General features: G+C 40.2%; 1 protein-coding gene across 1 annotated transcript; it reads right to left on the bottom strand.

Annotated features, from left to right (window-relative positions):
• Positions 1 to 7,368: 7,368 nt before the first annotated feature.
• LOC113065797 (transferrin receptor protein 2-like) lies at positions 7,369 to 22,401 on the bottom strand. Its single transcript, XM_026237326.1, is given in 20 exon segments — positions 7,369 to 8,003; positions 9,179 to 9,319; positions 9,433 to 9,660; positions 10,176 to 10,260; positions 10,342 to 10,412; positions 10,542 to 10,609; positions 11,164 to 11,227; positions 11,782 to 11,864; positions 12,073 to 12,192; positions 12,276 to 12,378; positions 12,380 to 12,458; positions 12,548 to 12,687; positions 13,511 to 13,537; positions 13,539 to 13,754; positions 13,835 to 13,943; positions 14,015 to 14,155; positions 14,910 to 15,096; positions 15,250 to 15,460; positions 16,012 to 16,054; positions 22,267 to 22,401. Coding segments are annotated over 19 exon segments (2,349 nt in total). The 5' UTR covers positions 16,045 to 16,054; positions 22,267 to 22,401; the 3' UTR covers positions 7,369 to 7,760.
• Between the last annotated feature and the right edge of the window lie 31 nt (positions 22,402 to 22,432).

Raw genomic sequence — 22,432 nt, 5'->3', positions numbered from 1 at the left:
GCGCTTTTGGTGGTCTTCTTTAGAACGAAATGTGCTACGATTTATTGCACCCTGCGATACGTGCGATACGTGCGAACTAAGACTGGCAATTCCCCTCCGGCCGGTCTACTTCGTCCGTCACCGGTTCCTACACGACTGTGGTCTCACTTAGCTCTCGACTTTATCAACGGGCTTCCTCTCTCAGAGGGTAACACCATTATTCTGACCGTGGTAGATCGTTTTTCTAAGCCGGCCCATTTTATTCCACTTGCTAAACTCCCCTCTGCCAAGGAGACCGCCCAGATCATGGTTGATCATGTTTTTAAGCTACATGGTTTACCTACTGATATTGTGTCTGATAGAGGCCCCCAATTTTCTTCTCAATTTTTTTAGTTTTGTCGCCTGATTGGGGCATCCGTTAGCCATTCGTCCGTGTTTCATCCCCAGACGAACGGTCAAGCAGAACGGACTAATCAAATTGTCGCCCGTATGCTTCACAGTCTCACCCTCAGAATCCTGCATCATGGTCACAGCAACTTTCCCTTTTATTGCTGTCTCGGTTATCAACCTCCGATATTTGTGTCCCAAGACTCCGAATCTAATGTTCCGTCAGTGCAAGCTTTTATTAGCCGTTGCAAACGCACCTGGAGGAGAGTGCGATCTGCTCTCTGTCGAGCTAGAAGGCGCATGACAGTTACGGCCAATAGGCACAGAATTTGTTTGCGGTCAAAGAGTGTGGTTATCCACTTCAAATTTACCTCTCCAGTCCGAATCACGTAAATTGTCTCTCCGCTTTGTTGGACCATTCCGCATTGTTAAGGTCATAAATCCTGTCGCAGTAAAGCTTCACCTTCCGCCTAATTTATGCCGGGTCCATCCCGTGTTTCATGTCTCTTGCATCAAACCTGTCATCCGTCCCCCATCTCGCCCGATCCGCATCCCTAGTCTTGTTGATGATCCCCCTATCTACAGGGTTCGCCGCATTCTCAACATACGCCATCGGGGACGCGGTCATCAGTATCTGGTCGACTGGGAGGGGTATGGTCCTGAGGAGAGAAGTTGGTTTCCCTCCCGGGACGTCCTGGATCCTTCACTCATCTATGATTTCCTCCGGTCCCGCCAGTTGTCCACAGGAGCGCCAGGGGGCGCTCGTTGAGAGAGGGGTACTGTCATGATCCTGGTTTTTTCTCCTCTTTCTCTGTCTCCCTCTTGTGGTCACATACTCACTTACATTATCACGCACACACATCCACTCCTCCGCTCATTATCGCTTTCAGCTGTTTCCACTTTCGTTCCCTTCTCCTCACCTGTCCCATCTTTTGCCCTTGATTGTCTCTGCTTCTTATTCCCTCTTTCTAGCCCTGTTTTGCTGTCGGATTATTCAATGACCTCTTGTGAGAAACGTCTGTTCCCTAGTCCTGTCTTGTCTGTGAAATCCTTATTTCTACTGTGAGTTATACTGCCAATGGACTGTGTATTATCCAGCTGTGCCTGTTTGCAGAGTACCTGTTCAGCGCCTGCCCTGGGCTGTTCACTCTGCCTGCTGTCTTCACTGTTTCAGACTGGCTGTATGCATCTCGGGGTCCCTGCCTCTGTCCTCGTGGAAGTTTATGTAGATTTTCTTAGATCCAGTCGTCTGACAATTTCTGTTCTGGTTCTGTTTGAAGCCTGTGATTTATGTTCCAATTAATCAGTGAAGACAATTTACTTTAATCATTTAAGACTGTTAACTGCATCTCGCCCTGGTCTTCCATCATTCTTACCTTAACAGTTTTAAAGAGTGTCCGAGCATCAAAATAGCTGTTAATTTTGTTTAGGTAGTATAATCTTTTATCAGTGAAGACATTTGCAGAGAAGGAAGAGAGGAGAGACAGATACACACTGAGGTCAGTAGAGTTTATTGTTTTATACAATTTTCTCTCTGCAGCCCTGAGTTTAGAGCGATGTTCATGGAGAACCTCAGACAGTCAGGGGGCAGATGGGGCGGTTCGTGCTGGTCTAGACGACAGTGGGCAAACGTTGTCCAAACAAGAGGTTAGAGTGGAGCAAAGAGTGTAAGTAGCACTGTTCATGTCCAGAGCTGAAAACTGAGTGAGGATGAAACCACAGAAGATATGCGAGATGGAGAGAGTGAGCGTAGGTTCCGTCAAAAGGTGACCTGCGTTGGAGTGTGTACCAGAGGAGTACCATGTTCAGGAAAGTTTGATAGCAGCACATCCAGCTCCTCCAAGAAGTTTCCCAATTGACCTGGGGGGCGATACATGATCACAAAGTGGATTTTAACAGGGTGGGTTACAGAAATTGCAAGTGATTCAACTGAACCATTACCTGTGGGTGATAGTTGAAGATCAAGTCAAGTCACCTTTACTTATATAGCGCTTTAAACAAAATACATTGCGTCAAAGCAACTGAACAACATTCATTAGCAAAACAGTGTGTCAATAATGCAGAAAGATAGTTAAAGGCAGTTCATCATTGAATTCAGTGATGTCATCTCTGTTCAGTTAAATATTGTCTGTGCATTTATTTGCAATCAAGTCAATGATATCGCTGTAGATGAAGTGACCCCAACTAAGCAAGCCAGAGGCGACAGCGGCAAGGAACCTAAACTCCATCGGTGACAGAATGGAGAAAATTTTCACATTTCCATCCTTTTGATATGAGGAGACCAGTACCTCCACCCCTCCCAGTCGTACAAGGAGTGTGGGAACAAGTGAAATAAGTGGAGAGGGCTGCAAGAGTTGCAGTGTCTTCAGGTCTGATCCAAGTCTCAGTTAGGGATATGAGGTTGAGAACGGAATGAGTAACAATAGAAGAAATGAAGTCTGCTTTGATAACTGCAGACTGGCAGTTCCAGAGACCAACTGGAATAGAGAGTGTAGTTGTAGAGGTCAGAGGGACAGGCCGTAGGTTTTTGAGATAGATCTGCTTTCGACGTTCATAGCGTGCTCTCCAAGTGTTAGTATTGATAGTAGAGATCTGAAAGCACATAGTGACTACAAGTGACCTAAATAAGTATTTGAGAATAAGCTATACAAAAAGTAAAGAAAGGGGAGAAAAGCAATACTTAAATGTCTTCTCGGTGTCCTTGCTCGGTGGAGTCATGCAGGCAGAGTCGATGGTCTTCACACGAAGAGGAGTAAAAATAAGCAGACGCAAATCCAAGCGCCGCTTCAGCATGTATTTACCATGGTAAAAAAACACAGTAAATGAAACAAATTTTTCTAGCAACGATGATTGAGCAGTGGATTGCTCATGGCGTCATTGAAATGAAGCCGGCGCGCCGCCATATTGGTAATCCCTAGAGTGCATAAACGTTCTATTGAATTAATAGGAGATTGTATGATTTTAATGAGAAAACATCACCTAACAAGTCAGCGTCTATAAATCTATAAACATTATTACAATGCTAACACCCTAGGCATGTTACCGTTTTTTGTTAAATGTCGGTAATTTCCCCTACTTATTAAAAGGCTACGTCCATTACAGTAGCGAACATTATGAACATGATAAACATCAGACGGACGTGACCTCAACATATATATATAACAAACGACAAAGTGCTAATTCTGAAATCTGAATTTATTAAGAGAAATAAATGACTATGTACAGTATATTGTATTATTCATTGTAATATATTCAAATCCATTTTCAGATACTAATACGTTCATGTAATATCATTCCTGAATAATTATATTCATAAAGAAATAAGCTATATTTTGTATTGGATCTGTCACCTGTGTCATCAGTGTGCAGCAGACACACACACCTAAATGGTTTAAATATCACTTACCCTGCCCAAAAAGACCGTAAACAATGCAGATAACTTTTTATCTATGATAAAATATCTTTTATTTTTTGTTTTTCCTGAACCAGATGTGTCCAGCTTTGAAAACGCATCTGGAAGACTCATTTTCCAAATCAGCGCTTCAGTTGCAAATGAAGTTCCTCTCTAATAAAGGAAGGTCACGGCACATTTTTACAGTTTCCTGTGGTTTTTCATTGCATCATCAGCACAACGAGGAGCGATCTGGAGGAAGAATGCCCACACGTCCTGAAGATCTCACTTTCAATTAAATCTGCCCACAAAAGTGCTGTGATTGTCTCACAGGGGAAATTAAAACGTTTATATTAAACATCTGTATAATCAAAATTCATATCAGCGTCCGGCAATGAGCTCAGTTTACAAAAGAGCTATTTTTCAGCCCGTCTGCCTGTGGTCAGACACAAATAGATGTTTATAGGGGCTCAGTTATGTTCATTAAAACACACATCGTCTGTCTGTCGGCCCCCGCATCTCGGAAAGCTCCTTTAAAAGCCATCGGTCAGATCGAGGAGATCCAGACGACCTTCAGCTCGTGATCTCCTGCTGCTCTCCGTGTTTGACTAACTGAGCTCTTCAGGTCCATCACAGGTAAGAAGCAATCACCTGCTCTTAACTAGAGTGTCTACAGGCTACAGTTTGAGACTTTTAAGACTATTTTTTGATCAAGTTGAGAGAGTTTAAGGCATGCATTAAAGACAATTGTCTTATTTTCCAGTTCAAACATTTACTGGAGATGCAGAATTATTGAAGATATGAAGTCTTGTTTTTTGAGAAATTGATTAAAAAATAAACTCAACAAGTTAAGCGTTAAAAAGACTTCATATCTTCACTTTGCATCTCAAGTACGTAAATGCATCTTGCATGCATTTAAGATGTTTGCTCTGGAAAACAAGACAAAACACTGAGGCATATCTTTTTTTGCAGTGCATGCAACATTTAATGCCACGGCTTTATGAATTGAAGATCTTCTGTTCTGATTTATGAATTAAGACTTTAAGACCCGCAGAAACCCTGAAGACGCTTTATTGATTGCTTTGATTGTTATACGGTGTCTTTAAGGATGAAGATTGCGTTGCTGATTTCGGTTCTTCTGGCGCTCGGACACTCGCTGCCTGTAAGTGTGTGTTTGGTGATTTTACTTTCTTCCAGAAAATGATCGGTCAAATGAAGGACAGTTTAATCCCAGACAGCAACACAGTGTTGGCCCAGATCCGGCCCACGTCTGGCCCACGTGAAATCCAGATGTGGGCCAGATCTGGGCTGAAACTCCTTGCTGTCTTTGAAGTCTTATATCAGAAATACTCTGAATCTCACTGAAATGAATATGAATGTTTGAAGTAGAAGAGATGAAGTAGTACATGCTTGTGTCTGTTTTGTTGTATTATTAGTATTTGAGGGGTACTTCAGGACATGATGCTAAATCAACATCACTGTTTCTGTCATGATACAAACAGATGCAGCGGAGGAGAGTGACGAGATCAGAGAGTGAAGAAGACAACGGGGTATCAAACACACACACACACACACACAGAGAGAGAGAGAGAGAGAGAGAGAAATGCATACACTTACACACTCACACATAAACACACACACTCATCAAACACACACTATTGACTTGTTTACAGGGAACTCGTTGAAATGTACCTGTAACACAAACCTGTCAACATTATTAGATTTGAATCCAAATATGATTTTAGCCGTTCAAACAGAGACTGAAGTAGTGAAGCTGTTCAACCGGTTTCCCTTCATTAGCCTCTCGACAAAACCTGATGCTTTTCAGAGCGACTGCGAGGAAGAGAAGAAAGCAGAGGAGGAAGAGGAAGGAGGAGACGAAGAGGGTGATGGAGAGATCGAGGATGGAGAACAGAAGGAAGGAGGAGATGCAGAGGTTGAAGGAGGAAGTGAAGAAGAGCAGAACAATGAGGAGAGCAACGGAGATGAAGAACAATCCTCGGGGAAGATTTCCTCAGATCTGAGTGACATCACTCAAGCGTTTCACCTGAACGCCTGTGAGTCCCACACACTGTCAGAGGAAAATATATCTGAAATATTACTGCTACAATATTATAACACCACCTCAGTTTAAAAAAGACAAATTCCTCTCTCTCCACAGGATATGACATCATGATGGGCGGAGCTAGCACCGGTGAAGAAGATCAGGATCCTGGAGTCAAAGAAAATTAATGGAAACTCATATTTAACTTTTAAGATTCAAGATATAATTTGCATGGAAATAAGTGTAAATAAACAGTGCATGCATTTGTTATTATAGTGTATCGGTGTTAAAAATGACATTTTAATTCAGTTTTCTCCTTTAATTTTATTTAGGCCTTCGTTAGTTTGGATTTGAATTTAAAAAAAAAATGTCATTTTAATATTTTAATGACTGCTAAATATAATGTTGTTTTAAGAACACATAAACCAAATTCATTCATCTAAATTCAATATTACATTAAAAAAAAATAATAATCTCAATATGTAGTCCTATATTATTACCAGAGCTGGATTCTGTTCTTAATGTTACACAAGTGTATATAATCCTCCAATTCTGTTATGGTTTTGAAAAACAATTCATGAAAGTAATCAGTCATGAAGTAAATGCCTCAGAAACGGACCCCGAGTTTATTTGTTGTTTATTTTATTAAAGAAGTCTCTTCTGCTTACCAAGCCTGCATTTATTTGATTAGAAACACAGCAAAAGCAGTAAAAATAGTTAAATATTATTCTAATGTAAACATTTGTTTTCTGTGTGAATCTGTGTTAAAGTGTAATTTATTTCTGTGATGCTCCGCTGTATTTTCAGCATCATTCCTCCAGTCTTCAGTGTCACATGATCTTCAGAAATCATGAAAATATGATGATTTACTGCTCAAGAAACATGAAGATTATTATTATTAACATTTAAAACAGCAGAATATATTGTTTCAGGATTATCTGATGAATAGAAAGATCTAAATATTAGCATTTATCTGAAATAAAAAGCTTTTTTAACATTATACAAAAGAGGGGAAGGGGAGAAATTATAAAAATGAATACTATTTAACAAAGATGCATTAAATTGATCAAAAGTGATGATGATGAAGACATTCATAATGTATGTTCTTTTGAACTCTCTATTCAAGAAAGCAACCTGAAAAAATTCCCCTGAGATGTTTTAAATATGAATAATAATTAATGTTTCTTGAGCAGTAAATCATCATATTATTCTGATTTCTGAAGATCATGTGACACTGAAGACTGGAGGAATGATGCTGACAATACAGCGGAGCATCTCAGAAATACATTACACTTTAACACAGATTCACACATAATTTCCGGGATTTTTTTTTACATTTCTGATCAAATAAATGCAGGCTTTTCTTAAAAAAAAAAACTTGCTGTTCAAAACCTTTGTATTTCTGCTATCTTATGGCTTTCTATACAGGGATAAATATCCTCACCTTATTTCGCAATACATTAAAATATATAAAAAAAAAAAATACCAGAGCTATTTTAATTAAAAACATGGATATATTTACCTTTGAATGTTTCAAATGCATCTGAAAATTACAATGAGACTGAAATTGACACAAAAGTAACACATTTTATTGAAGTGCACCATACAGCACGTGCGTAAATTCATAAGAATCTAATCAATATCTGATCAATACAGTAAACATGATCAGCTGATCAGGTCACGTGACAGCACAGAGTCGATCGATAGCAGATGCTGCTTCTTGATTGGACGACAGTACGACTGTCATAATTATGAGAGTCACTGCTCTCGATAATTACTGCTCACATTCATAAGAGTCTCATTATCACTTAGTAACAAAAAAAGAATCTCTTCTCAATCATAACTGTTAATTAAGAATTAATTTACAAGGAGATAATGTTCAGTGGTCTCTAGAACATCACTAGAAGTGTTGAGCAGCTCCTAGGGCATAAATAGAGGCTGAAGGCCGTGTGTGGAGCTCTAGAGCGGGTTGTCGATGTTCCAGACGTCTCCGCTGAGCGCGTTCGCGGCGCCCTGAAGCGTCCAGGTGAAGAGCGCGAGCTGGCGGCGGAAACGCGCCTCGTTGAACAGGTGCGGAGCGGAGCGCAGGAGTGACACGTGATCGGCCAGAGCGCTCAGAGTGTGATCTCCACGGCCGTTAAACACGTGACGGAACGGCGTCTCCACCACTGACACGTACTGCGACAGGAAGTAGTACTCCACCTGCGCGAAACAAACACATGCAGCTTTAGTCACTCTGTCCTCGTTTATTCCCCCTCATGTCCATCTCAACCTGTGTCACTTTCTTCCATCAGTGGAACACGGAATATATTCTGTAAGACGTCCAGACTGATCGCAGACGTTTTTATTGCTCAGTACAGATTGTTTTTTTAGTTTTTTTTTTTTTTCAATTGAACTATGGCGTTTTAGTGACACGTTGAAAAAAAATTCTAAGATTCTAATATATCTCTAAATGTTTCGAGTATAAAGTCGCAATAGGCCTACTACGAGATTTAAGTCGAAATATTACGAGAATAAAGTCAAAATGTTTCGAGAATTATGTTGTAATAGGCCTACTACAAAAATAAAGTCGAAATATTACGAGAATACAAGATAATTGCAACTTTTTTCTCAATTCTGTTTTCAGATTTTTTTTCTTCAGAATTGCGAGATTTTAATTCACTATTGCTTATTGTGTATGTGCAATTCTGAAAACAAAAGTCTTACTCGCAATTACAATTCTCAGGAGACAATAAAAAAAAAAGTTTATCTTTATATCTCCCAATTCTGAGGAATAATTTTTTTTTTTTTATAAAGAACAAGAGATAATAAAACTAATTACGATTCCCACAATTCAGATTGTTGCCCTGTAATTGCGAGCTATATTACAATTTATACTTTTTCCTCTCAATTCTGAGAAAAAAAGTCAGAATAATTAGATGTGCAATAGTGGGATATAAACTCTGAGACGAAGTGTCATTGCGAGTTCATGACTTTTTATATCTCAATTATGTTTTTATATTTTTTTCAGAATTGTAAGTTGTTAACTCACTATTGCGAGTTTATAACATGAGATAAAATCTTTCAAATTTTAAGACATAATTTTTTTTTGGCCTGAAAAAGTCAAAAGTCAAATCTGCAAAAAAAAAAAAAAAATGATCAGCATTGAGATACAAAGTTGGCAAAAAATAGTTTTATTGATTTACTTTAGATATTTTGTTGAGGAAATAAGCTTCCATAAAATAGTGATGCACCAACATTTTGGCAAGTCATGTGACAATTAACCAGCATGCAAATGTGGTGTTAAATTCTTGAAATATTAAATGAAAATCTCCAGTAAATATTTCATATATATCATATATCTCTGAGGTCGTAATGTATAATGTGTGTTTGTTCACCCTCATAATGCGTGTGTTATAGAGTCTGGTGAGTCTCTCGTCCTGGATGTCGCTGTTCTTTATGGCCTCTTGGAGGTTTTTGGCGGCTCTGCTGTAATCCCCTCGAGCGCTGAAGACCCACAGTGGAGACAAACCTCGGGACTGAGAGAGAGAGAGAGAGAGAGAGAGAGAGAGAGGTGAGACACAGCTTAAACCACTGCAACGCTTACATCCCTCATACACCAGTGTGTGTGTGTGTGTGTGTGTGTGTGCACCTGTAGCTGTGCGGTGTGCTGGCTGAGTTTGGAGCTGAGCTGCTGTACTGTGTTGCTGTAGCAGGTGACGTCCAGTGGCAGGATTTGATCATGGGACAGTTTGAGGACCATCAGACCCACCAGCTCAGCTACAGCTCGCCCCACTGACCCCAGACGACCCTGAAGAAGCTCCTGCAGACGCCCCACGCTGTCCAGCTGAGTGTTGACGAACGGGTACGAACGAGCGTCCTGAACACACACAGACAATGCTACTATTCCTCACACACACCACTGATTCTTTAATGTAGTAGAAAGAAGTCTGTCCTGCACACCATTTGATCACAAATACAGTAAAACTAGCGAAATATTATTAGAATTCAAATCAAAGTGTAATGTATTTCTGTGATGCTCCGCTGTATTTTCATCATCATTCCTCCAGTCTTCAGTGTCACATGATCTTCAGAAATCAGAATAATATGATGATTTACTGCTCAAGAAACATTTCTGATTATAGTGCTGCACAATATTTTTATAGAAACTGATTAGAAATTGTTTTAAGTAGACTTCCAGAAAACTTCATCTCAGGAATCTCACTTATTTACATTTGTTTTTCTTAATTTAACATACGCTTTAATCCAAAGTGACTTACGAATAAGAAACGGAAGCAATTTGTCATTAATGTGTAAACTGATTTTTTAAAAAAGTAGCAGAAATCACGTGACTCTAAGAGCGACTTTAATAGAGTTTACTAGAGTTGACTTTACTTCAGTGAAATGCAGCTGCATGGCAGGAACTCCTCCGAAGGCTGTGAAACTGTACGCGCCGCTGTTCAGATACAACGGCTTCACTCTGCACACAAACAAACAGCACAGATGAACGGGATCAGAGCGACTCTGAGGAGAACAGACTCATCTGAACACGGGGACTCACATGTTCCTCCAGCCGCCCTGCCGCTGCACCAGAGACAGAATCGACTGACCCGTGTGTTTGGGATGCTCCACCTGAGACACACACTCACCGTGAGACAGCATTCTCAAGACACATATTTCTGGATTGTAACATTTCACAGAGAAGCAGAATTTCAGAAGCGCCACAGAGCTCTGTAAGAGGAAGCTGTAAGAGACACAGACTTGTTTGATGGCTCCTTCGATGAGATCCGCGAGCAGAGGACTGGAGTAGACTGAGAGGACATCATCACCTACACACACACACACACAGAGACCGAGACACACACACACACACACAGAAAAAGACAGAGACAGACACACACACACACAGACAAAGACACACACACACAGAAAAAGACAGAGACAGACACACACACACACAGACAAAGACACACACACACACACACACACACACACACAAACACAGACAGAGACACATACACACACACACACAGAAACAAACACACACACAGACAGAGACACACACACACACAGACAGAGACCGAGACACACACACACACACACAGAAAAAGACAGAGACACACACACACACACACACGCAGACAGAGACAGAGACACACACACACACAGAGACAGAGACCGAGACACACACACACACACACACAGAGAGAAAGACAGAGACACACACACACACACACACACACACAGAGACAGAGACCGAGACACACACACACACACAGAGAAAGACAGAGACACACACACACACACACACAGGGTTGAGCTATTCTGCCGTAGAAAAGTGTGCCTGTGTGTTTCTGTGTGCGTGTGTGTGTGTGTGTGTTACCCAGTATTGCCTGATCCAGACTGAAATACGCCACTGCTTTCAGGTGCAGCATGGTCAGATAACCCTGAAAATACAGAGTCACACTGATGTCAACAACACAGTCAACATGTCTATCCATCCATCCATCCATCCATCCATCCATCCATCAATCCATCCATCCATCAATCCATCCATCCATCCATCCATCCATCAATCCATCCATCCATCCATCCATCCATCCATCAATCCATCCATCCATCCATCCATCCATCAATCCATCCATCCATCAATCCATCCATCAATCCATCCATCCATCAATCCATCCATCCATCCATCCATCCATCCATCAATCCATCCATCCATCCATCAATCCATCCATCCATCCATCCATCCATCCATCCATCCATCAATCCATCCATCCATCCATTAATCCATCCATCCATCCATCCATCCATTAATCCATCCATCCATCCATCCATCCATCAATCCATCCATCCATCCATCCATCCATCCATCAATCCATCCATCCATCCATCCATCCATCCATCCATCAATCCATCCATCCATCCATTAATCCATCCATCCATCCATCCATCCATCGTACAGTATTTGTTGTGAATATCTGAGTGCAGTTCTGACCTCCAGCCACTCGGTGGCGCCTACATTCCCAAAATCTCCTCCATCCCAGCTGACGAAGAGCAAACTGCGTCTAGGGTAAAAGCCTGAAGACCATCAGACAGATCAGTACGAGTCTCTCAAGTGGACCATTGACACTCCTAACTGAGATTGTAGATAGTGTCAATGGTCCATTTGAGAGATAGGTGGCGCTAATGCACTTTAGAACTCTGCGATCCGCCATAAAACAAGAAAAAGAAGAAAGACTTGAAGAAGGACAATTTGTGAATTATAAAGTCAGATTGAAGGTTTTACCGTTTTCCAGCATGTTGCTGAAGGTCCTGGCCAGCTCCATCAGGAGGGCCGTCCCCACTCCAGACTTCACGGCTCCGGGGCCCCACGAGTCCCTCTGGGCCCCGATGATGATGTAGTGATCTGAGAGGAACACAAACGGCTGGTTAATACTCCTCTGCTGGTGTACCGTTCTCGTGAACTCTCAGCGTGAGCGGCGGTCTGACCGGGTTCGATCTTGCCCTCGATGGAGGCGAAGATGTTGTTGAGCAGCACTGGCTTCATGGTGTTATAGACGGCCATCTTCACCCTGCGCTCGCCGGGCCCCCGTGAAGCCGGGCCCCAAAACACACTGGACGTACGGCAGCCGGCCCTGCCAACCCCGCGGACAAGCAGTGCCGGACAGCTGACTGAAACACGCACACACACACACACACACATACATAAAACGCCTGATTCAGATGGTGTGGTTCGAGCAATGAAAGGGGGCGGGGCTTACCTGAGCAGTTTGGAAGCAACGTTGGCGCTGATTGGCTGAGCCAGGATGATTGGCAGGCCTGAGGACTGGGTGGACGGGAACTGGGTGTGATTAAAGGAGGGAAATCCAGGTGTGAACGGGTCACCAGAGCCCAGATGCACCTGCGGTGACAGGAAATGATTATTTCCAGACACGTTTTAACACCATTCAGAGAACAGATATGCATGGACCTGATCATCTTCAGCAGGTTTGATGATACTGCGCTGGGATTCTCTCTTAAAGAAGTTTGACTAGCCTTGGACTTTATTAATACAAAATGTTATGACATTTTTTTTTTTTTTTTACAAAAATTCTTATGAAAAGTACAGTTTTAGCTACTTCTACAAATCTATTAAAAAGGAGTAAATAAAGTCTTAAAACAGACAAATTCTGGTAAATTTCAACTCTTAAAAACTAAGAAAAAAGTAATAAAAAGAGACTATTTAATATTTTTTTTAAACTATAATTATATATATATATATATATATATATTTTAGCAATATAAAAACATTAAAAAAATAATATGAAATAAGATTTTTGAATTCTCACAAAAAAGCACAAAGTAGATTATAAAAATATTTTTCTAAAATAAATAATTTATAAATTTATATTCTTTCAAAATAAAAGAATAAAACAATAAAATATTTGTATAAGAAAATTATCTAATTCATTTATAATTTTAATAACTAAATTATCTATAATTTATTAAGGAAAGAGTCAGGAACATGAAAAATAAAAATGTTTTAAAAATCAAATTTTTTGTATTTTTGTGAATACAATTTTTCTGTGTCTCTCATTGTTTTAAAATAATTAATTTTAATTTGACATTTATGTAATTCAATTATTAGCGCTTTATTTTGATTGACTGAATTTAAAATAATATGTTTTAAATGGACATTTTTAGTAAGTGTTTTGTGTAGATTAAATAAAATACACTGTGTGTACGTGTTCAGAGATGACGGCGTTGCTGTGGGAGGCCGAGTCGCCGTGGATCCTGCGGGACGTCGGCGGGGTCAGGGTAGATGAGCACGCCCACAAGCCCCGCCTCCTGAGCAAGCCACACCTTCTCGGCGAAGCTCACGCCTCCTCCCACCCGCGCCACGGCGATGGAGCCGTTGAGGGCGACGCCCAGCACACGCAGCTGCTCGAAGTCCTCGCGCCGGCCGTAGTTCACGTACACCACACCTCCCTGCACAACAACACACACTCAACACACACTACTGATGCGCTGCACTGGTGTGTGTGTGTGTATGCGGTCGCCAGGGTTACCGTGGCTGTTCCCGTGGCACTGTAGGCGCAGTATCCCTCGCTGTCCAGCGGAATCTCCTCAAGCTCCGCCCCCTCGGAATCGACGAACCAGAGCATGTTGGGCTTCGTCCTGTGGGAGCAGGGCAGGCGTGTGATTGGCTGAAGTGGCTCTGGCTCAGCGAATGGCAGACAGATGCTCACCTGGAGGGAAACTGCAGCGTGGCGTAGTGCGAGTCGGTCCAGGTGTGATCCATGCGCAGGTTCTGCAAGTTCTGGAGGATTTCTCTGGCCACTGCGTTTCCTTCTGAAGACCCCGGAGGATGAGACGCCCGGCTCACACGCCTGAACCAAAACACCACATCAACACCAACACGTTAAGTTCTTACCAGTCATTTTGGTAAATTGGTTAAGAAAAATGTTTTTTTATTTTTATATATTATCTTTGTGGGTTTATTTTAAGATTTTATACATAAAAATATTAATATTTAATGAATTATTACCATTTTTTGGTACAATAATCACATTTTTATTTTACATTTTCATGATTAAATATTTTGTATTCTTTTATTGTTTTAATTTAAAAGACTTGATTTAATTTGACATTATGATTTAATATTTGTTTGTGTTTATATTGACTTAGATTTTTTATTTTAAAATACTATGTTATGATTTAATTTTTAGAATTTTTGTTTTGTTTTGGCTGTTTTAAAGAAATCTTTTAATTAGACATTTTTATGACTTCAGAAATGTTTTTTTTATTTACTTTAATTTTTAAATAATTTGATTTATTTAAATTGTATATTTTTATGTTTAATTTTTAGTAAGTGTTATAATTATACACACACACACATATTATAAATATATGTTATATTTTGACTGTTTCATTTTAAAATAATTTATTTGTTTAATTAAAAAAATATATGATTAAATTCATTTTTTATTTAATGGTTTTTTTTTTACATTTTAAAAAAGTTTAATCATTCATGTGACTTTTTTAATGTAATGTTTAGTCATGTTACCTTTATTTCTATTTCTATTTACAGATTTACTCTATTTCTAAAGCCGTGACAGACAGTGAAGAGCAGCAGCTGTTGACCTGAGTGTGTTCTCAATCCTCTCCTCCTTCAGGTATTTCTTCAGCATCTCTCTGAGCTCAGCCATGTACATGACTCCTCCCTCGGGCGAGTGTTGAGCTCCCGCCGCGTCGCTCAGAGGAATCAGATCCCCTTCGTTCCCGCACAGACGACACATTCCACGGAACGCCACGTATCCCAGCAGGAACGCTGTGGACGAGACCAGACACTGATCCTAGAGCATTACAGCACACTATCACTGGAATCATCCCATGACCTTACATTGCACTGCAGGAGCAAAACATTATAAAAAAAATAAAAAAAATAAAAACTACTGTGTGTGTGTGTGTGTGTGTGTTAAACCTGTAGTGAAGATCAGCAGGCCGCTCAGTGTGAGGTAGACGGCTGCTTTCCTGCGGTCCATCTGCCGATGCAGGATCATCATGTCACTGTTCAGCGTGACCTCTGACCCCTCCTCCAGCGGGACCAGCTTCAGCTCAACCGGAGGGACTCTCCGCCTGACTCCGCCCCCTTCCTCCACACCCTCATTCGCCTGAGCTCCGCCCCCTGCCACCTGCTCACACACAATCAACTGCCAATCAACTCCAAAATAAAAGCACAATGAATGTGTTTACAGTAATAAACATACAGTGGACATTTCAACTATCACTGTTTTAAGTAGAATAATAATAACACACAGTCACATGAGAATTATAGTCTTTAACTATTATAATTAACTAAAATTAAAACCATTAAAAAAATTACTGGAAACAAAATAATAGTTAACTGAAATAAAATTAAATTTAAAAACTGTAAACTTTAATTCCAGCTAGAGGCCGACATAATATTTCTTATTTTCATTTAGTTTAAATTGATACAAATAAAATGAAATAATCATCTAAATTATGTAGATATAAAAAAGATGTATTCATATATATATTCATGTATGTATGTGTGTGTGTGTGTAAAAATACAAAATATTCCTTAAATAATAATAACCAAATTTGCCAGATACAAAAACAGAAAGAAGAAGTTCAAAGACTTTAAAATTAAAAGTAATGCATATATGTTTACGGTGACCAGCAGATGAAAGAAATAATGAAGAGATTATTGAATGAATCTTACCCCAGACATCAAACCTGTGACAGAATCCATCATCCTTCAACACCTGTGACACACACACACACACACACACACACTTAGAGACATTAAACAGAGTTCCACTGTTTTTATATACAGCTAGTTATACATACCTCACAATAAATAGCTAGTGATAACCTGTACGAAACACAACATCTGTCTCATGCTCTTTAATTGTCATTGATCCTAACGAGAGTTTATTCCACGGGGAGATCGTCTCTCAGCATCACATCATGACTGTTGATTATTTGTGTCATGTTGGAAACTCCTGTGTTTTTGACCGGATCAGTAAAGTCAACAGATGTGATGCAACATCAGCCGAGCTTGAGCTCATTTCCCATCAGTCCCAGCGCTGACGACATCACCAACATCTCTTGCATTCCTCAGTCTATCTCTGCTGACCAGCGACAGATAAACCACAGCACCAGAGACACACCCGCCAGCACCGAACACCAGCAACACACACTCACACACTCAAACTCCCAGTTTCTCTAACACACACACACACACACACACACATATATACTCTCACACTCACTCTCTCTAGCACACACACATTTTCACACACTCTCATACACTCACTCATTCACACACTCACTCACTCACTCTCACACACACACACACACTTTCTCTAACACACACAAACACACGCATATTTTCACTCACATGCACACTCACTCATTCACACACACATTCTCACACACTCACTCTCAAACACTCACACAGTCACTCTCTCACACACACACACACACTCTCACTCACATGCACTATCGTACACTCTCTCACACACATACACACACTCTCACATTCAATAACACACACACAAACACAAATTCTCATTCACACACATTCTCACTCACTCACATTCTCACATGCACTCTCTTCTCCACACACACACACATATTCTCACACACATTCTCACTCACTCACACACACTCTCGCATACTCACACACACACACTCTCATATTCACTTACACACACTCACTCACATTCACATATTCTCACTCACTCACATGCACTCTCACACTCACTCACATATTCTCACATGCACTCTTCTCCACACACACACATTCTCACACACATTCCCACTCACTCACACACTCTCTCGCATACTCTCACACACACACATACTCTCACATTCACTTACACTCACTCACATACACAAATTGTCACACACATATTCTCACTCACTCACATGCACTCTCTCACACTCACTCACATATTCTCTCATGCACTCTCTTCTCCACACACACACACACACACACACATACTCTCACATTCACTTACACACTCTAACTCACATACACAAATTCTCACACACACACCCACACACATATTCTCACTCACTCACATATTCTCACATGCACTCTCTTCTCCACACACACACACATTCTCACATTCACTCACTCACACACTTACTCACAGTGATGATTTTACAAAGTAAGACATGTTCCTGGATCAACATCTTCTGATGATCCTGGATCAACATTATTGTCCAAAAATATAGACTTTACCCAATCCCTACCCCTAAACCTAAAACTACCCAAATTAATTCCTAAAATCAGAGGGGCATGGTAACTGATTAAGAAGGGTGTAGAAGCACCAAACTCTGGTTATAAGCCTAAAACAGACATTTTCTGAAAAGTTATATCTCAATTCTGATTGATTGATTGGAATGTTGTTCCAGGATCAACAAGGATACTGATCCAAGAACATGTTGTACTTCGTGAAATCACGCTTACCCTCACTCACACACATATTCTCACATGCACTCACTCACACGCATTCACTTGCACAAACACACTCAGACTCATATTCTCACTCACTCACACGCACTCAAACTCACTCACACGCATTCACACTAACAACTCATTCACGTGCACACACTCACTCAAACATATTCTCATTCACTCACACACACATATTCTCACACTCACTCACACGCACTCACACACTTATTCTCACTCACTCACACGCATTCACACACATATTCTCACACTCACTTACACACACATATTCTCACACTCACTCACACTTATTCTCACTCACTTATACGCACTCACTCACACATTCTTACACTCACTCACACATATTCTCACACACACTCACACATATTCTCACTCACTCACACGCATTCACACACTCACACACATTCTCACACTCACTCACACACACATATTCTCACACTCACTCACACGCACTCACACACTTATTCTCACTCACTTATACGCACTCACTCACACATTCTTACACTCACTCACACGCATTCACACTCACTCACACACATATTCTCACACTCACTCACATGCACTCAAACTCACTCACACGCATTCACACTAACAACTCATTCACGCGCACACACTCACACACATATTCTCACTCACACACACACTCACTCACATTCTCACACTCACACATATTCTCACACTCACTCACACACACATATTCTCACACTCACACACACATATACTAACTCACTCACACATTCTCACACTCACCCACACACATATTCTCACTCACACACGTGCACACATATTCTCACTCACACATATTCTCACACTCACATGCACTCACACTCACACACATACTCTCACTCACTCACTCACACGCACTCACACACACATTCTCACTCACTCACACACACATATTCTCACACTCACATATTCTCACACTCATATTCTCACTCACTCACACACACATATTCTCACACTCACTCACACACACTCACATATTCTCACTCACTCACACACACATTCTCACTCACTCACATGCATTCACACACATATTCTCACACTCACACACTTATTCTCACTCACTTATACGCACTCACTCACTCACACATTCTTACACTCACTCACACACTCACACACACATTCTTAAACTCACTCACACGCATTCACACACATATTCTCACACTCACTCACACACACACATTCTCACTCACACGCACTCACACACATATTCTCACACTCACTCACACACACACATTCTCACTCACTCACACACACATATTCTCACACTCACACACTTATTCTCACTTCTACGCACTCACTCACACACACACATTCTCACTCACACACACATATTCTCACACTCACTCACACACACATATTCTCACACTCACACACACATATACTAACTCACTCACTCAAACATATTCTCACACTCACACACTTATTCTCACTCACTTCTACGCACTCACTCACACACACACATTCTCACTCACACACACACATATTCTCACACTCACTCACACACACATGTTCTCACACTCACACACATATACTCACTCACTCACACTCACTCAAACACATTCTCACTCACTCACACACATATTCTCACACTCACACACATATTCTCACACTCACTCACACACACATATTCTCACACTCACACACACATATACTAACTCACTCACTCAAACACATTCTCACACTCACACACATTTACTCACTCACTCACACTCACTCAAACACATTCTCACACTCACTCACACACATATTCTCACACTCACACACTTATTCTCACTCACTTCTACGCACTCACTCACACACACACATTCTCACTCACACACACACATATTCTCACTCACTCACACACACATGTTCTCACACTCACACACATATACTCACTCACTCACACTCACTCAAACACATTCTCACTCACTCACACACATATTCTCACACTCACACACTTATTCTCACTCACACACACACATATTCTCACACTCACTCACACACACATATTCTCACACTCACTCACACACACATTCTCACACTCACACACACATATACTAACTCACTCACTCAAACACATTCTCACACTCACACACATATACTCACTCACTCACACTCACTCAAACACATTCTCACACTCACTCACACACATATTCTCACACTCACACACTTATTCTCACTCACTTCTACGCACTCACTCACACACACACATTCTCACTCACACACACACATATTCTCACTCACTCACACACACATGTTCTCACACTCACACACATATACTCACTCACTCACACTCACTCAAACACATTCTCACTCACTCACACACATATTCTCACACTCACACACATATACTCACTCACTCACACTCACTCAAACACATTCTCACACTCACTCACACACATATTCTCACACTCACACACTTATTCTCACTCACTTCTACGCACTCACTCACACACACACATTCTCACTCACACACACACACATATTCTCACTCACTCACACACACATGTTCTCACACTCACACACATATACTCACTCACTCACACTCACTCAAACACATTCTCACTCACTCACACACATATTCTCACACTCACACACACATTCTCACTCACACACACACATATTCTCACACTCACTCACACACACATATTCTCACACTCACTCACACACACATATTCTCACACTCACACACACATATACTAACTCACTCACTCAAACACATTCTCACACTCACACACATATACTCACTCACTCACACTCACTCAAACACATTCTCACACTCACACACTTATTCTCACTCACTTCTACGCACTCACTCACACACACATTCTCACTCACACACACACATATTCTCACACTCACTCACACACACATGTTCTCACACTCACACACATATACTCACTCACTCACACTCACTCAAACACATTCTCAAACTCACTCACATATTCTCGTCCGTACAGTAGAACACAGGAGAAGAAGGTTCAACACTCTTCGGCAATAAAAAAAACAACAAAAAAACTATGAAGAACGATTATTAGTGTATATGTCATTTTTGCTTATTAGTATGGTTAAACTGGATCATCGAAGGTCATCAGCAATGACACTGGTTAATAAAATGGGATTAGATACATTGGTGTTATTTATTACAGGTTTGTGGCATATTTTGAGTATGAATTACACTGGTTTAATTTGTTTGATGAATACTAAATCAGTTTTTTCCGATTTCTGAGATCCAGCATCCAGCTGTGTTAAAGAACATGAAAAACTGAAAAGCTTCTATGAAAAACATGTGACATAATCTATCAAAAGTGCATTATTATTATTATATTTAAGGTTTATTTGTTTGTTCCAGCAGCTTCAAAACCCGCAGAGAAACCAAAGAAAAACTCTAAACACATCTAGACAAAACATAGTGATTTAAAATATTTAAACATGCTGGAGAGGAAAAATATCTGAAGATTCAGTTTAAAATCACAGAAATTAGTTTAAACAAGCTAGAAAACATGAAATATGATAAAGCAAATGAAAATTCTACACTAAAAGAAGTGATATCATGAAAAGGTCAAATTAAAACACACACAAAAAATAAAATAACAAAAATGTCAAATTTAATAAATGATTTTAAAATAAATGAAAATAAAGCATTAGAAAACATGCATTAAATCACAAACATGTAAAATTAAACGATACATTTTCAAATAAAAACTTCCTAAAAATGTATTAAATTGCAAAAAAAGTAAAATTTAAACAAACGATTTTAAAATAAAACAAAAAAAAGTATTAAATCATTATTAAAATATTAAGATGTCTAATTAAAAATTTTTTAAAAATCACAAAAATAAAACACTTATTAGTAATTAATTAAATAATAAAAATGTAAAATCACAATGAATAAAAAAATAGAATCTATAAAAAAAAGTTTTTTTTTAATGATTTGTTAACCTACATATCATAACTGACATCAGAGAACCGAGAACGTGAATGAGTTGTTAAATTATTAAAATATTAAGTTAATATCTCACAGGGCTTCAAGCAAATGTTTGAGCTCAAAAAGTGACCAAACGTTTGGGAATCTCTGCATGAGTTCACGAGCCGAATGAATCTGCAGCAGACTGACGATATGAGACCAGAACTGAGACATATTCCTCCTAAAAAATATATTTTACTCAACCTCGAACCACAAACCACTAACTAAACCACCAACAGAAGCTCTGGAAGTTTCTTCCTCGTGTGATTTCAGAACTTCAGAAGATCCTCGTTCTGCCTTTGAAGCTGTATTTACTCTCCTGCTGCACATATTGATTTCTATTACAAACACACACACACAGAGAGCCAATGTCCACACACACACACAGGTCTGTGTGTGCTTGATAAGAGCCGTTAAAATGAACATTTAACGAGCACAACTGACATTACGAGTGACGTGAGAAGATATCAGACCTCCAAAAACCCTAACACACGAGAAACCCAGTGAAACTAGAAGTGTTTTAATGTGTGACATACCTGCTGTCCTGCTGCTGTGTGTCTGATCACTGACCGTCTGCAAGCTCCGCCCCCTGAGAGCTCATCTGTCAGGAGCCCCGCCCAACATGCTTTCCTACTCTGTGATTGGCTAGTGATGACAGGTGTCAAGCTGATACTCAAGACATTCAAATCTATAAATCTAACG

This window comes from Carassius auratus, chromosome 48, assembly GCF_003368295.1.
Source record: "Carassius auratus strain Wakin chromosome 48, ASM336829v1, whole genome shotgun sequence".
Taxonomy (NCBI): Eukaryota; Metazoa; Chordata; class Actinopteri; order Cypriniformes; family Cyprinidae; genus Carassius; species Carassius auratus.
This window is presented reverse-complemented; position numbering and strand designations above follow the sequence as displayed.